We start from the raw sequence: 18,270 nt of genomic DNA, 5'->3' as shown, positions 1-18,270 counted from the left end.
TAATTCTAGCACTGCTAGGGACACAGGAACACAGAAAGACTGCTAACTGTGCTGGCAGTGTCTACCTGTGTTCTTTTGTAATCTATCCTTTACCTTAAGACGAACCTCTTAAGATTGCTGTTTCAAAATACTGTCACAGCCCTTTCAGAAGCTGGCAGGAAGTTAAGACAAGGATCCACCAGAACACATAGCAATAATTCTGAGACACTGGGGAAGGACACGTGTGGGGCGAGGTGGGCAGAACAGGAAGACAAACTAGAAATGCTGCTCAAACTCAGGGCTAACTCCTGCGGAATTAGTCTTCTCGTGGCCAGGAATAACAACAAAGCAAATACTGGAGACCAGTGCTTCTTGGATTTGTAAAACAGTTCCTGTGGCAGCTAATTTTCATTGTCAACTTGACTAGATCTGTAATCACTCCACAGCTTGGCACACCTGGGAGTTGCTACGAACTACCTAAAGGGGGACGCCTTCCCCTTAACATGGTGGCGGCAGAGGTAAGAGTACAGGAAGAAGGAAACTGCTCTGGGCGAGCTTGCTTTCGCTCCGTGAGTCCCTCAGCACCCCTTCCTGGTAACAGAGCCAGCTTCCTGGGGCTTCCGAAACAGACGGAAGACCAATAGCACTCCAGGACTCCACCAGCCTTCCGTGCCACCTGAGACTCTGAGTCCATTCTAGCATTACAGCCTCACAGCCTCTCAGCCTCTCCAGTGGGACAGCCACTGCTGTACTACACAGACTATGCTGTCTGTGTAAGCCAATCTAATACACACACACACACACACACACCTAGACTATATATTACATATATATGTGTATATGTATATATATACATATATGTATGTATGTTAGATAAAAACCAAGTAAATCTTTTTATACTTAATTTTCCCCAGAAATCATTTGAATAATTTTACAGTCTATTTAAGAACTGTTAAGTGCTTTAGACTTTTTAACTACTTGCATTTTAATGGGCAGACAGTAAAATTTATTTGTCTGTTTTAATGTTTATTACATTTAATAAAACTTATAAGCTGCTAAAAGCTTATCAAAGAAAATTTTAATTTAAAACATCATCATCCGAAAATAGCAGTATATAAATATTTTAGTATTAGCTCATTTCAAATATTGCATATATATTTATATGTGCAGTGGTCTGAATAGGTATGGCCCCCACAGACACATGTGTTGGAATGCTTGGCCCATAAGGATTGGTATTATTAGGCGATATGGTCTTGTTGAAGTAGGTGTGGCCTTCTTAGGGGAAGTGTGTCACTGTGGAGGTGGGCTTTGAGGCCCTACAGACTCAAGCCATGAGCCAGTGTGACGGTCTCCTTCTGCTGCCTAGGTATTAAGATTTAGAACTCTTGGCTCATCTAACACCATGTAGGCAGCTGCCTACAAGCTGCCATGCTTTCAAACATGATAATGAACTAAACCTCTGAAACTATAAACCAGCCCCAATTAAATGTTTTCCTTCATAAGAGTTGCCTTGGTCATAGTATCTCTTCACACAATAAAATCTTAAGACAATAAATAAACATAAATGGTTCTACAGCTTCTAACTTCTCAATGGGTCAATAAATTAAAGAAAATTAAAACCGGGCATGGTGGTACACACCTCAAGTCTCAGCCCTTGGGAGGTAAAAGCAGGAGCATCAAGAATTCAAGGCTAGCCTGAGTTACATAGCAGTTTTGAGACCTGCCTGAGTGCCTCAGCTACATGAGACCCTTTCTCCAAAGAGAGTGGGGAGAGGAAGAGGAGAAGGTGGAAAAAAAAGCCATAAATTGTCCAAGTTGTGTGTGTGTGTGTGTATGTGTGTGTATGTGTGTGTGTGTGTGTGTGTGTGTGTGTGTGTGAGAGAGAGAGAGAGAGAGAGAGAGAGAGAGAGAGAGAAGGGAAGAGGGGAGGAGAGGGGAGGAGAGGGAAGGGGAAGGGAGGGAAGGGGAGAAGAGGAGAGGGAGAGGGAGAGGGAGAGAGAGAGGGAGAGGAGAGGAGAGGAGAGCGGATGACATCAGGTGTCTTCTCAGTCACTCTCTACCCTCCATCATAATCAGGAGACAGAGCTCTCACTGTGCCCTTCCCCCAGCCTTGAGTAGGCTAAACAAACCCAGGATGGTTTTACAACCTAGCTGGAGTCTTTGGGCCTCAGCGCATTTGCAATTTCCTACAGGAGCTTTGGAGGAGTCAACTCCTGAGCTCGCTTTGCAACTCAATCCAGCAGAAACAAAGGATAGGTCTGTGGGCTTTCCCAGTATAAACACAATGCTGAAAATTATTGAGCCATGATCAGAACCTTTGTCTTGGCTTCATCGGTCTCTCACCTGTCCTTTCTCAATCCCAGCCCCCCTCCTCAGGTAGACCCAGCTCATCCATGGCTGCTGGACAGCTCCATCTCACCAGCCCTGGAGCTCACTCTCTCGGCCACCCTAGCCAGCCACTGAGCTGCAGGAATCTGCCTATTTCTGCTTTCCATATTGACTTTACAGGATGCGCTAGGTAATTTAATGTCAACTTCAAACGAGCTAGAGTTACCTGAAAGGAGAAAACCTCAGTTGAGAAAAATACCTCCGCAAGATCTGGCTATAACGCGTTTTTTTAATTAGTAACTGATGTGGGAGGGCACAACCTATGGTGGGTGATGGATCCCTGGACTTGCGGTCTTGAGTTTTTAAGAAAACAGGGCTGAGGGGGAAGGAAGGGGACTGATGGGACTTTCGGGGAGTGGGGGTCCAGAAAAGGGGAAATCATTTGAAATGTAAATAAATATATCAATAAATTAAAAAAAATAATGAACAACATGGGAAAAAAAAAAAGAAAGAAAGAAAACAGGGCTGAGCAAGTTAGGGGGAGCAAGCCAGAAAGCAGTATCCCTCTATGGCCTACCTCCAGGTTCCTGTCCTGCTTGAGTTCCTGCCCTCACTGCTTTTGACAATGATGAATGTTGTATGAACTGTGAGTAAAATAAACCCTTTCCTCCCCAAGTTGCTTTTGTTCATGATGCTTCAAAACAGCAACAGAAACCAAACTAAGACACGTGGATTCTAGGAATGCAAGCTCAGGTCTTCATGGTTTCAAGGTGTAGTAGTTACTCTTGATAAAAACACTGACCAAGACAACTTACAGAATAGTTATGTGGCTCACTGTTCCAGAGAGGTAAGAATCTGTTGTGGCATGGAGGCACGGCAGCAGGCGGCAGGCAGCAGGCAGCAGGAATGGTGGCTGGGCTGGAGCAGGATGCTGAAAGCTCACATTTTTACCTTAAGTGTAAAGTAGGGTGTGTTGATTTGAATAGTTTGAAAGCTTGGCCCACAGGGAGTGACACTATTAGGAGGTGTGTCCTTGTTGGAACAAGTGTAGCCTTGGAGGAAGTGTGTCACTGTGGGGGTGGGCTTTGGGGTCCGATGCTCAAGTTCCACCCAGTGTGGAAAACGGTTTCCTTCTAGCAGCCTGAAGATGCCAGTCTTCTGGTTGCATTCGGAACAAGATGTAGAATTCTCAGCTCCTCCAGTGCCTGGGTGCTGCCATGTCTCATTCCTTGATGATAATGGACTGAACCTCTGAACCTATAAGCCAGCCCCAATTAAATGTTACCCTTTAGAGTTGCCTTGGTCATGGTGGCCCTTTTCACCTATGGAAACCCTAACTCCTAACTCCAAAGCCCCTGTACGAAATTGCAAATGCTGCGCTGAGGCCAGAAGACTCCAGTTAGGTCGTAAAACCATCCTGGGGTTGTTTAGCCTACTCAAGGCTGGGGGAAGGGCACAGTGAGAGCTCTGTCTCATGATTATGATGGAGGGTAGAGAGTGACTGAGAAGACACCTGACACAAATTGGAAGTAGCTGGAGCTTTTTACACTCCTCTAGCCTGGATGCACCTTCTAAGCATCTACAATCAGTGCTACAAATAGAAACCAAGTGTTCATATGGCTATCACTATGGGGGCATTTCTTACTCAAAACACCACACATGGCACACACTTTACTGACTGAGCCATCTCCACATTCCAAGATATTCACTTTGGAGAGAACTAAGACTCAGAAAGGTAAATTGACCTGCCCAGTGTGGTGGTTTGAATAGGTATGGCCCTCAGAGATTTATGTGTTTGAATCCTTGGCCATTGGGAGTGGCACTATTAGTAGGTATAGCCATATTGAGGTGTGCCCTTGTTAAAGGAAGTGTGTCAGTGTGGAGGTGGGCTTTGAAGTCTTAAATGCTCAAGCTACTCTTAGTGTGAAACACATACAGCCTCCATCTGCTGCCTAGTGCTCAATGTAGCCTTAATTATCCTGAAACTCGATGGAGATCAGGCTAACTTGGAACTCAATAAAGATTTTCTGCTTCTGCTTCCCAAGTGCTGGGATTAAAGGTGTGTACCACCATTCCTGGCAATATCTGCCTTTTCAAAGACATTACATATATACATATGTGTACATACACACACACCTATACACACACACATGCACAGGTGTGCGCACGTGCACGAGTGTGGGTACATATGTGTATGTGCCCTGACACCTTGGTGGAGATGGAGTTTATAGTAATCAATACAACAAGCTTGTGCCGCAGCCCTACCCTTTCCTTCCTAGGCACATTGGCTCAGTCATTTCCCTTCAGTGAGCTTCAGCTTCCCAGTCATAACATGAAAGAGCTAGGACAGACTTCTAGATTTCAAATGCTTTTAGTAGATTTGTTTTCAATGAAATTCTTAACATGGCAACCAATCATATAACAGATGTAGTAGTGTTTCTGCTGTTGAAAGGCTCATGCTCTCATTAACTAAAACCCTTGAGAAGATTCTACTGTGTTCTGTGAAATATTAATTCCATGTGATGATAGCACAAACATCTGAGGGAAAGAAAGGAAGGAAGAGTCTGTACCGCCCTTGGCCAGCTAAGCTCCATGGATATTAAAACTGCCAGGGCCTTGGCCACACTAACATGCTTAATATACAGCTGCAGGAATGGTGATGGAGACGATGACGTAACATATATATAGTTGGGGAAAGGGTAATGTAGACAACAGTTTACTCTTGTTTTTGAAACAAGAGTCTTGCTATGCAGCACAGTGGTGGTCTGAATGGTAAGGCCCCCACAGACTCATGTATCTGAATGTTTGACCCATAGAGAGTGGCACTATTAGGAGGTGTGTCCTTGTTGGAGAAAGTGTGACTCTGTGGAGGCGGGCTTTGAGGTCTTCTATGCTCAAGCTATGTAGAGTATGACACACAGTCTCCTTCTACTGCCTGTGGATCAAGATGTAGAACTCCTGGCTTCTCCAGCACCATGTCTACCTATACTCTACCATGTTCCCACCATGATGATAAGGGACTAAACCTCTGAAACTGTACGCCAGCCCCAATCAAATGTTTTGTTTTATAAGAGTTGCCAAGGTCACGGTGTCTCTTCACAGTAATGGAAATCCTAAGATACCCAGTAACATAGTTAGCAAGCAAAGAACCCAGAACAGAAAATAGTCTCCCAAAACTCTGATTTAATATTCGCGTATCATATGATCTTTACTTTCAGATTCTCTTTCTATCCATCTATTTATCCACTAAGTTAATTCTCTATCCAACCAAACACCAGCCAGGAACTACAGATAAAATACAGATATAGAAACACCTTCTAGGGCTGGTAAGATGGCTCAGTGGTTATGAGCACCGACTGTTCTTCCAGAGGTCATGAGTTCAAATCCCAGCAACTACATGGTGGTTCACAACCATCTGTAATGAGAAAAAGAACCTATGGGCCAGAGCAAATGGGAAAGCAGTGCCTGGAGCGAGCTGGGGGGGAGGTGGGAGGGGGGAATAAATAAATAAATTTTTAAAAAAAGAAACACCTCCTAAGATAAAATTTCATCATCAACAGTGCTTTACTTGATGTCTGCACACTACGTGGTGGGAGAATGTAGCAGTATAAGACATTTGTGCACTTCATAAAAAATGGTCCATGAGCTAACTTTGACAAATGAATCAGTGCTAGCCAGATACTCAAGAAACAGTGGGGAAGCAGATGGCAGAAACCTATAAAGGACAGGAAGGCAAGAGATAACTATGAAGTAAATTAGGGAAACCCTGGAAGAAAAGAATTTAGATCTTACTCAGAGGAGATGAGGGACTATGACCTTATAACCAAGGTTATGATTAAAGCTTGAATGTTAGTTAGAAAGATCCTTCTAGTGCTACACACAGAATGTCACAGAAAGATTTAGAGAAAAGACAGGAATGGGAACTAGAGGAGACAGAGAAAGGGAGCACTGCTCTTATGCATGCACAGGGACCGCAGCTCTGGTTCTCTTGTAACTGGAGTTACAAGGACTTGTGAACATTGAGATGTGGGTGCTGGGATCCAAACTCTAGTCCTCCAGCTTGAGCAGAGGGGCACTCGCCAGCTCAGCTATCTCTCCAGCCCTGAGGGTGGGTGTCGACAGGAGAACGGGAGGGGCTACAGTGACTGGGAGAACTGACAGGATGCTTCTCCTGTAGCTGTAATACCTTCCTATTTCTGAGACAGCAAAACTTTAAATTGTTTCTAAATGCCTTGCTGTTGATTTCCAATTGAAACTGACAAGATGGAGTGAAAAGCAAGAAGAAAAAAGGGATTCTTTTTCACAGTAAGTTAGGGTCTAAAAGCACAGGTCACAGACGCTGCAAAGTGTCTGCCATAAAATGTCTGGCCAATAATCTTGTTTTAATTTCTAAAGTCATTTTGAAGACCTCCGATAAAGATTATAAGTGTCATGTGAATTCTTATTGTTTCAAAATCTATTTCTGATATAAACTCATGTGAAAGCATGTTAGGTCAACTGAATGTCACAGCAATGGATCCAGACAGCAAACTTCAGCAGGACAGCTGAGTTCACAAGTGTGAAGAAGATGGTAAGTAACTAAGATCTGCTTATCTGCAATTCAAGTCTAGACTTAGCTCCAGGAAAACGGTCCTCAAACCTTCCTAACATGACAGGCTAAAGTATTTTCATTTCTAAAAAAAACTATCTATTTATATATATATATGAAATATGTGTGTGTGTGTGTGTGTGTGTGTGTGTGTGTATGAAATTTTGATTTAATTGTTGCAGTTTGGTCTGCTCCTATGTATTGTAATGCTAAACGCTGTAGGCTTTTGTTGTGCAAACCTGGTTGCTTGATTTGAAACTATTAGTTAAATAAAATTGGCTATGCTGATTGAACTGCTGGAGAAATTAGAGGTAGGTAGGTTTTGAGTTACCTAGTTGGAGGTAGAGAACAGAGGAGTGAGGAGAGACCAGGAGGAGGAGGAACTAGAGAGAGAGAGAGAGAGAGAGAGAGAGAGAGAGAGAGAGAGAACGCTGATCCCCACCATGAGGGGAGAGGGACCATGAGCACGAGGTCAGGAGAAAGAGCAAGTATCTAGGGTACATCACAGGAGGCAGTCAGGCCAGCAGTTAGAAGGGGTTATCCCCCCCCCCACCCCGGTAATTATCAAAGCCAAATAAAATAACCATAGTCTGAGTCTCAATTTTGTAAGCTAGATGGGGCTAAGTCTAAATTGGTTGTACTACACTTAATTGTGTTAGCTCTACAGAACAATACAATCAATCAAGAGAATGGCTTTATAATCCATAAATTAGATTCAAGGAATCTCTAAAAACAAGTAAATTCCCTTTCACACAGAGGAAGAGAGAAAATCATAAGCCATCAATGGTGGGAACAAAGTTTCTCACTGTTGGACCAAATTATGAACATGAAAATGGTCATATATTTTGTTAAAATTTTACCAGACAATACAAACAATGTCACTACTACCAATGTGAGCTTAGCAAACAAAACTGTATGCAAAAAAAAATTGTATGAAACAAATGTGACTAAAACCTGTGATAATATTCATCAATAAAAATTCTATACAAACAATGAGAACTTTAAAATGAAACCAATGCTCTTACAAAGGCAAAAAACAGCTCTTCTTCTGAAAATGAACAATTTTCTTGGCTGACTGCAGTTTACTCAGACTGAACTGTCTTATCTGAATTCACCCGGTATCTGAAGCTTATTTGTTCAATGCTCTAAATGTTTTTTACGATTTATTTTTATTTTACGCAAATGTGTTTTGTCTGCATGATTGTATCTAAGCCACATGCATCCCTGGTGACCACAGAGACCGGAAGAGGGTGCTAGCTAGGTCCCCTGGAAGTAGAGTCAAGCACAGCTGTTTTTAAGTCACCATGTGAGTGCTGAGGACTGCTCTAAGCCGCTGGGCCATCTCTCCAGGCCCTCAACCCAAAACTCAGTTAAAATATATTACACATTTCTAATCCTTTTCAACAAAGCACACCGAAATGTCCTTTGGCTTGTGGCATCATTATAAATGCAGACATTCTCTGAGGATTAAGATGCATACAAAGGTGTTTCAAATTGCCCTATAAAAACTTTCCTATGAAGAGGGCTTATGGGACTTTCAGGGAGGGAGGATCCCAGAAAGGGGAAATCATGTGCAATGTCAATAAAGAATATATCGAATAAGAAAAAAAAAAAAAAACCCAACTTTCCTAGCCTATTTTTAAGGTTTCCTTTCTCCTATAACTAAGGGGCTACAGACACTTCTTACTACAGTCCACAGTATGAGCAATTCGTATCATGTGAAACTATGTTTAAATATGGGGAACAGGAACAAGAGGAGGTAATAATGGAACACCTCTGTCATGAAGACAGGATGGGAAATAAGCTGGAAAAAAGCTTTGCCCATCCTCACAGCACTCCAGAGGAGGCTACACAGAGGACTGGAGGCTAGCCGGAGCTATATGAAACCCTGCCTCAAAAGTCAAAATCAAAAAGCCATTCATACAAATACCTCCAATAAAAAGAAAGGGGAGGCAGAGGCAGGCGGATTTCTGAGTTCGAGGCCAGCCTGGTTTACAGAGTGAGTTCCAGGACAGCCAGGGCTACACAGAGAAACCCTGTCTCGAAAAAACAAAAACAAAAAAAAGGGGGGGGGGAATATTTCTATGAGCAGTAGGGGGTGAGGTGCAGCCAGAAGGAAAGAGGAGGGCTGGGGAGCGCAGTGGGGAGCACGTAAGCCCAGAGTACAATGGCGTGTGTGTGAAAGTACCATGAAGGAACCTCTCTCCTCCTATACTAATCAAAAAGCAAGCAGATGAAACAATAAAGCCTGAACACAACTGAGTAACTCTATGCACTTTAGTGCAGTAAACTTCTTTAGAATCCCAAATATGAAAAATTTCCTAGAAAACTTATCAGCTTTGAAAGATTCTATTTAAACCTCCTTATTAAAAATGAAAATTTTCTATTGACACCTCCTTATTAAAAATGAAAAATTTCAGTGCTGAAAAAAAAAGCTTGGCAGTTAAAAGCACACACTGCTCTTACAGAGAAACTCTTAACTCCATTGTCACAGGATCTAACACGCCTGGCCTTTGCAGGCCCCTGCACTTATGTGTACACACACACACACACATACACACACACAAATATTTGAGAAGGAACTGTAAAAATATGTAAGGACACTGATATATTTTCCTACTAAAAGTTGAAACTTTGCAAGGCCTGGTGGCACAGGCCTTTAATTCTAGCACTGGAGAGGCAGAGGCAAAAGGATGGCTGAGTTTGAGACCAACCTGGTCTACAGAGTGAACTCCAGGCCGATCACAGCTATGCAAAGAGTCCCTGCCTTTACACTAAAACAGAAAAACAAAACCCTGAAATCTTCTTTTCAAATTATCAAAGAGCAGTACAATATAAAGTATTATAATAGTTATTTTTCTAATATTGAAACTGATTTCAAATCTTAACCTAGTACACTATATGATTCTGTCGTGGTCTACTATGATAAACGGACTAAAAGCACAAGACACCCAGAAGGAAGTTCGCTATACCAATGACAAATATTCTAAAAGCAAGTGGGGCTGCCGAGCCAGCTGAGCAGGTACAAGCCAGGCCGGTGAAGCAGAGGCCTCCCGAGCTGGGCTCACGGCCAGACCCCACAGAAGAACTGCTGCTCCTCCAGGGGACCCGGGTTTGGATTCCACAGGGTAGTTCACAATCATCTGTAACTCCAATTCCAAGGGATGTGGGGCCTTTTTTGGCCTCTGTGGGCACCAGGAATATATGCCATGCCTACGGATAACAGGCAAGCAAACACTTTTCATATGTAATTCACACAAAATAACAACAAATAAAATAATTTTAAGCTGGATATGGTAGTGTACATTTGTGATCTCTGCATTCCGACAGCAGGATGGAAGGCAGGGACAGGCAAATCTCCCAGAGGCTGGCAGGCCAGCTACTGTGAGGTACTCAGTTCAGCAGCAGACTAACTACCTTAACAAAACTGAATCTCGAACACAGACAGACAGACAGACAGACACACACACACACACACACACACACACACACACACGCCACTAAATAAACAAATAATTGAAAAAAATCTTGAAAGAAAATGAGAGGGTAAACCAAAGGTGAGAACCCAGCCCTTGCATGCAGAAGCTCCCCAAGGACCCACAATGGCCGCAGAGAAGTGCTCACTTCAAAACCAGGCCATCCTGACTCATCTTTCAGACTCTTTGTTTTTATTTCATCTACTTTCAACTAATCTGAGAATTCTTTTCCTCAAACCTTTGCATGATTTTCTTAAATGTATCAAATCATAGTAAAGCAAATTACAGGTGATATATTCAAATGACTGTTAACTGAAATGTATACTCACTTGATACTGATACTAAAACATACTAAGACTGATATATTTTAGGAAAGAAGGAAATGACTTTACTATAAGCCTCACTTGCAGCTGGGAAAGGGAAAGAGAACAAAGTTACAAACTACCTATCAGTGTGACTTTGATTACCACATGTGTTCCATGTACTGCATGGAGGGACCAACTTAACCTGAAAACCAAAATCTAACAAGGCAAGGAATTCTGACAAACACTTCTGACATAATACTACCAAAGGAATGTCATATTCCATAAAAATAAAATATGAAATTCACAATTACTTATCTGATCAAACTATGAAGTATTTCAGAGTATTAATGAATAGGACTAGACAGCTAAGAAAAGTTCATTCTTTAGTCACTGTAAAACTCCTTTCAAAACCTTTTATTTTGGCATTCGCTAAAGACAAAATTAAAAAGGGAAAGGCGAACTTCATAATTGTTAAATTTCTAAGCTGCCGAGGATACCTGGTCAATTCTACTGATACTCTGAGCGAGCCTCCAAGGGCCGACTCCAGAGCTCTGTGGAGAGCAGGGCCACAGCGAAGCTCTCAGCAGTGGCCAAAAGGGCTGACTCTGGCCACAGTAAAGGCTTTCCACAGTGGGGATTTTAAAGCTCAGGAGAAGTTATTTAGAGCAGTTGTGAGATATCACACTCTTTAATAATAGAACAGACTACCTATTTGCCATGGAATAGTTCTGGAGCAATGCCATTCAATCAAAACCAAAACCAGAAGGATTCTAAGAGTTCCTTCCAGACCCAAGAACTACTTCTACACCCACATGGCAATACCTTTACTTAATTGAAGATCATTATGAAGGTTTTCTATAGTCTGTGTGTTTTATGGGCTATCTTTAGGTCTCTCTAAATGCAGTCCTCTTGCTCTTTCTGAAATGCAACTTTTACTTTTCAAATTTTTAATTTTTAAAGCAAGTTCTAATTACAGGGCCCCAAATCACCAAACTGATGCTAGCTACATGACCTTGGTAAGTCATGTAAAATGAGTCTGAAAGTCAGATCATTAGAATGTAAACTGTTCTGTTGGCCACACCCTCCCTTGCCAGCGGGTCAAGGAAGGCATGAAATGTTTATGACTAACAGAATTATTTCTGTCCCAAAATTCATATATACAAATAAATATAACCAATTTTTATCATTTTTCTGCTACAATCTTTTTTATCCATGTGCTAAGGACATAACCCAGGGTTCCAAGTACACTGAACATAGTCTACCACTAAGCCCCTGACTCAAAAACTAATTTAGCCCCTCAAAGAAAACTTTCTAAAGGACCCTGAAAATACGATATCCTAGGTAGAAAGCAGGTGTGCATGTATTTTAAGATCCAGTGGTTCGCTTTTAGATAGCAGTAAACGGGACATGGCTGGCGCCCTTTCTTTGCCCTCGGAAAGGGAATCATCTGGTTTTACTAGCTGCCTCTGTAGAGACAGCTTCCCTTTGGGGTCTGAAAGGCCACATCTATAAAACAGGGTAACTCAACTAAGTATCAATGTCTAAAGTCTGTGCTTTAAAGAAAAAGAAAAGACTCTGCTTTCATTCTACACACCAATGCAGCCCTAGTGCCTTGATATAGCGCTCACCTATATCCTAGACTCAGCGTAGCCTCACAATTCACTTCTTTCCGAACTCTTTACCTTCCCTTGCCATCTACATTGGACCAAATGAATTCAATCTAAAACTATTACATGGACACAGCTAAAAGCACTCTGGCTTTTGATGCTAGAGACCTAGATTGGAATGCAGGTTCTGCTACTAACTACATACCAAAAATAGTGGTGCAGTAACTATTTTACTGAGGATTAGTAAAATGTACAAATAGGTAGCCCACAGTCTGACATACCTTTCAGAAGTCCCAGTTTCATGGCTGCTATACGTGATGATTTTTAAAACTATTAAAACATTGTTATACGGGACTTTCGGGGAGTGGGGGGGCTAAAAGAGGGGAAATCATTTGAAATGTAAATAAATTATATCGAATAAAAAAAAATTAAAAAAAAAAAACATTGTTATCACAGTCCTGATGTGGTATCAGAAGGTGGCCTGTATTCTACCAGCATGGGGCAACGAACACAGCCCTAAACAGGCCTCTTGAAGTGTATTAAGTAATAGTACAGCCTCCCATAGCCCCAAGCCACATGTCAGGGAAAATGAGGGCTAGACTTTCTTTTAAAAGATAGATTCTATGGATTTTCTTGAAAGCAAACTCCTAAGCCTGCTGCTCAGTTCAGAGAAGCCGGTCCAGATTGCTCCAAATTAAAAGTATGGGAAGTAAGCTAATGTTGAGGTGCCACAAATATTTTAACTTACTTTGATTTCCAATCATAGGAGATAAAAAGCGGGAACAGAAAATAAAACCTCTTACAAACTGAAAGCACACTGAGCTTTGTAGACTCGTATAAACTTGTTCTGAAGAAGCGACAGTTTTCTCTCGATTTCTAAATAGACCAAAACCTGCTAGAGCAGGGGAGGAGTGACGACGGGAGCTGGTATCTTAAGATGTCACACTTAAGAACCATCTCTTTAAGACCAGGTGGTGATGACACAGGCCTTTAACCCCAGCACTTGGGAGGCAGAAGCTGGCAAACCTCAGAGTTCAAGGCCAGCCCGGTCTTACAGGGCAATAAGGACTACACAGAGAAGTCCTGTCTCAAAACTCAAACAAACAGAAGAGAATAATCAATTACACAGATTTTTTAAAAATTCCCAAAGGAGGGACAACAGCCTTTACTTTTCCTCCCAGCGAAGGGCATCGCTGAGCTACTGGTTGACAGTGGGCCTCTACCTGGAGTATGTAGGCAACCACCAGCCTGAGAAACTGCTGCAAACATAGTTACGGCACAGAATACTGCTCAGGAAAAAAAAATCAGGTGTCTTAGCTTAGAAATTACCCAAATTAATTTCTCTAAAAACACAAGCCTACTTACTAATTTGAGATCTGTGCTGTTCCGGAGCCAGACAGAGCCAAGCTGCTATCTTCAACCCTTAAATACACTATCCGAAGAAAAGCACAAAAATTTCTGCTATGGGCTGCCATTTTTCTGCAAATTAATTAATTAATGGCTTCTGGGTGATTCTTCCTTGTTTTGGCAAGCTTGTCAGCCTCCCCATGTTCTTTGCTCACAGTAGAAACCAAACACTAAAAGGCACAGTTTCACTACTAAAGATCTGAGGTATCTGACTGAACGAGTGCAATCCCTCTCCAGGCCCACTTACCTCCCCACCACCACTACCACCACCCGCCTCCAGGTGAACCTCTGTGAGGCTCGGTTTAATTTCTCCTCTTCAGTGACCATACTCCCCTTATCCAGGCTGTGTCCCAGCTTCGACCTCCCATTCCTGATCTCATCGCTGCCTGGTCCCTCCTTTGCTCCTACTCCCGCCCAGGCAGCACAATCTTTATCTCAGTCCCATTCCACTACTTGTCGTAATACTTAACCTTAGCCAAGCCCAGCCAGCCAGCCCAGACATTAAAATAGCCGAACCTGCTCCTCCACCTTGTATTCATTCCTATCATTCCTGGTCCTATCTAGGCCCTTCCTCATTTCAGACCCTGTCCTCTTTCTAACGGTTGGCTTAAAAACCTAAAGCCTACTCCTAACTCCCCTGGTCCTCCTGTATGACCCGGCAAAGGCCTTTACCCTGGCAGGCCTATAGCAAGCACTATTTCTGACTCTGAACTGGTACCTGTCCCAATCCCTTACTGCAATCTAGTGTCACAAACACTCCGTTCCACTGGGACATCAGTTTTGACACCTGATATTCATGTCCTTCCCATTTCCCAAGCCACGAGAATTAGGAAATGTGGACCCTTCTCCCCATCCCTCCAGGGATTCCTGCCCACTGCATAGACTCAGCAGGTAGCCTACGGAGACCCCGCCACAGCCCAGAACCGTATACCTAACTCCATGCAGGAATATTCCTCCCCCAAGGCCCTTCTCCCCATATGACCCCAGACTAGCGATCCCGATTTCTGACCAAAGCTGGTGCTCTATTATCTCTGTGCCCCGAGTTCCATTACAGCCCCCGCCCAAGAGTCCCGCTGCGAGCCGGGCAGGCAACGTTCCCTGTGCAAGGGAGTCAAGCGCGGTGGCCTCTCCCGCGAGGTCAGGGCAACCCCACTCACCTCCGCGTCCACCACCTCGTGGTAAGCGGGCGGGGGGTCGAAGCCGCCACCACCTCCGGTGCTCCCGCCGCGGGAAGGCCCGCTACCGTCCCCGCCGCCGTCGCCCCGTGGGCCGCCGCCCGGTCCGGGACTGGGGCCGCCGCTATCCATGGGCTCGTAGCCACCGTAGTCGAGGCCGGGCCGCTCGTTGGTGAGCAGCGCCACGGCCTCGTTGATGTCGTTCTTGGCCAGGCGCAGGGCCTTGCGGATGGTGGCCGGGTCCGAGAAGCCCATGCACAGCAGCGTGGTCATGTGCTGCTCCTCCTCCGATTCCATGGCTCGGGCCTCGGAACCGCGCCGGCCGGCGTGCGGCGAAGCTGCGGCTCCCGGGCCTGGCGGGCCGTGCCGCGCTGCCTCGGCTCCGGCCCCGTACCCGGGAGGGCCCCTGCGCTCCTGCCCCGCGCGCTCCGCGGCCGCCGGGCCAGGGTTAGGTGCGCGCGTGGGCGCCGCGAGCCGAGCTAGGGTGGTGGGGCGCTCAGGCGCGGCAGGCGGGCCCAGCCCTGCGCGCCGCCATGTTGGCCTGCTCCTCCTCTTCGCGGGGCCGCGCCTCCGCTCCCGGAAGCAGCTCAAGCGGCGCCCGGGCGGCCGTCCCCGGGCTCGGGCTGCGCGGAGCGGTGTGTGTGTGTACGTGTGGGTGTTTCTCCGCGTCCAGGGCCAGGGAGGGGCGTGCGCGGAGCGTGTGTGAGGTGAGAGGCCGCGGCGCGCAGAGCGAGCGAGCGAGCACGAGAGCCCTCCGCCCGCGCCTCCCGCCCACCCCTTCCCCGGCAACAGGTTCCCTCGGGGACGGGAGGGGCGGGCACGGAGCGGCTGGCTGGCGGCGTCGCCGAGGTCCCCGGCCGCCCGGGCCTCGGTGGCCTGAAGCCACTCGTGTCCCATCGCAGGTGATTCCACCCGCCGCCCCCGGAACCCTGCGTGGTTCTCCTGAAGTGTCCTGCAGTCCGAGAAAGTGACCCCACGCGCCGCTGAATCCGTAGCATCTCCGCTCACCCTGGGCCTCGACCCTCTAACCTTCTCTAAGGACCCCTAGACCTTGAACTCCCGGTCCCAAGAACACTGACTACACTACCTGTCCCACCACATCTGATAAACTTTACCGTACTTTATAGCCGACATCCATGGAAAATCTAAAATACATCCCTTGCCCCCCATCCCAATATAGAGATCCCAGTGCTCTGTATGAAAACATCGGAAAATGCAAACTGTACTGCTGTCCTTCAGACACGTGGAAACATTCTGGGTGTTTACTCCTAGCCTGATTCTGACTGTCAACCCATGTTTCTACTGAAGTCTTTGGCTCAGGGGTCAGTCTGTCTTGGGGCTAACCTCTGTTTCTGTCTTCCAGCTTTTGTCTAGCTCTTTGCTCCCCCTATTTCCACCTCAGCGTTGGCATTGCCCTTTTACCCGTTTCAGTGTGCTAGGACACTGATCTAGGTCTCTTCTGGGTTCTCTCCCAAGATCCTGGTTCCTCTTCCTTCTCGCATACTTGCTTATTAGTTCGTCTCCTGTGGTCTTCATCCGGCTTTATTCTTGAACCCCAAATCCACCAACCTTTCTTTCTCACACTGTTAAAACTTTTCAACAATCAAACTTCACATCTGGAATTATTGATAGCACCCAGAACTTTTCTCTGCATTCTCTGCCAGCATCTTTTCCCTCAGATCCTGGTGGCTTCTTGCTTAGTAACTTGACAGTTTATAAACACCAGCAATTTGATTATTACAGGGTGAATTTATTGCCTTAGTCAGAGTTTCTATTCCTGCACAAACATCATGACCAAGAAGCAAATTGAGGAGGAAAGGGTTTATTCTGCTTACACTTCCACACAGCTGTTCATCACCAAAGGAAGTCAGGACTGGAACTCAAGCAGGTCAGGAAGCAGGAGCTGATGCAGAGGCCATGGAGGGATGTTTCTTACTGGCTTGCTTCCCCTGGCTTGCTCAGCCTGCTCTCTTATAGAACCCAAGAATACAGCCCAGGGATGGCACCACCCACTAGGGGCCCTCCCCCTTGATCACTAATTGAGAAAATGCCCCACAGCTGGATCTCGTGGAGGCACTTCCCCAACTGAAGTTCCTTTCTCTGTGATAACTCCAACCTGTGTCAAGTTGACACACAAAACAAGCCAGTACATTTACACATATGTGAGTAATACAATACACATATGTGTGTGTGTATTTTTTTCTCTTGTTACTAAAGGCTAGGTTATGGGTTTGGTTACAAAGTAGACACCTAAATAAGATTTTATTCGAGAGATAACAAGTTCCGGGGTGTCAATGAAGTTTTAAGTACATATAATAGATAAAGACCAAAGTAGCCTAAACTTATGCAGCCTGTCACAGAATATACACCAACACAATAGGTCAGGGCACCTGTAATCCCAGCACTCCAGGAGCTGAGCTAGGGGCATCTCCAGTTCAAGAATAGCCTGACCTACATAGCAAGACCTCCTCACGAAACGACCAAGTGTACCGTTTACCAAGCAGGTCCTGTCAATGCTTGTGATGCCATGGGAGAGCAAAAGGACCATTTAATGATGGAAAGTGAAATGAAAACCCTCGAATTTTTACCCTGGGTTTACAGCTAAATTACTAAATGAGTTAGCAACAACAAAAACTTGCTTGCTCCTAAGATGGGAGATAGAACTGAAGAGGTGATGAGAGGAGAGCCAGCCCATTCAGATGGCAGGCACATAGAAACACACAGCAGCAGTGGCAGGTTTACAGACCGTGACAGAGGAAGCTGTGCTTAGCCGAGAGCGGGACGCAGAGAAAAACAAAGTCTGTGATGAGAACTCGAAAGCAGCCACTACCCTCACCCCCACCCCCCACCCCGAAACCTACCCTCCCCGCACAAAAGATTACCCCCCAAACCTACCCTCCCCCCAACAAAAGTCTACCCTCTTCCCCTTCCCCCACAAAGCCAACCCCCTCCCCCAGCCAAAAAGGCCACTTTTGAGTCAGATGCTGGAGTGACTGAAAAGCCAGAGTGTCACTTGAGGATGCAATAGCAATAGCAACGCCAGGATTTTTTGCATTCTTTTTTTTGGGGGGGGGGGTGGTTTTTTTTTTTTTTTTTTTTTTTTTTTTTTTGGTTTTGTTGAGACAGGGTTTCTCTGTATAGCCCTGGCTGTCCTGGAACTCACTCTGTAGACCAGGCTGGCCTCGAACTCAGAAATCCGCCTGCCTCTGCCTCCCAGAGTGCAGGGATTACAGGCATGCGCCACCACTGCCCGGCTGCATTCTTTTTTAAAAGCAAATCTTGTAGAGTAAGCTGGGTGTGGTGGTAGTGCTCGAAGGTCAGGTCAACCCAGCCCATAGGCTGAGATAGGAGATTAAGAGGTCAAGGTCATCTTCAGCAACATAAATTTGAAAGCCATTCTGAGCT

At 45.2% G+C, this 18,270-nt stretch overlaps 1 protein-coding gene across 3 annotated transcripts in view; it reads right to left on the bottom strand.

The window, feature by feature from the left end:
- The window catches only part of Usp24 (ubiquitin specific peptidase 24), a 134,664-nt gene extending 119,047 nt beyond the window's left edge, over window positions 1-15,617 (bottom strand). For 2 of the 3 annotated variants that reach the window (XM_052176888.1, XM_052176889.1), the window contains exon 1: window positions 14,848-15,612. In XM_052176888.1, coding sequence (XP_052032848.1) covers window positions 14,848-15,162 — 315 coding nt within the window. In that variant the 5' untranslated portion in view covers window positions 15,163-15,612. Of the gene's footprint in view, window positions 1-14,847 lie in introns of all 3 variants that reach the window. The other variant, XM_052176890.1, reaches the window with a different exon arrangement.
- Window positions 15,618-18,270: the final 2,653 nt, after the last annotated feature.

Source organism: Apodemus sylvaticus, chromosome 3 (genome assembly GCF_947179515.1).
Source record: "Apodemus sylvaticus chromosome 3, mApoSyl1.1, whole genome shotgun sequence".
Classification (NCBI taxonomy): Eukaryota; Metazoa; Chordata; class Mammalia; order Rodentia; family Muridae; genus Apodemus; species Apodemus sylvaticus.
Note: the sequence above shows the minus strand (reverse complement) of the source record. Positions and strands in the feature narration are given on the sequence as shown.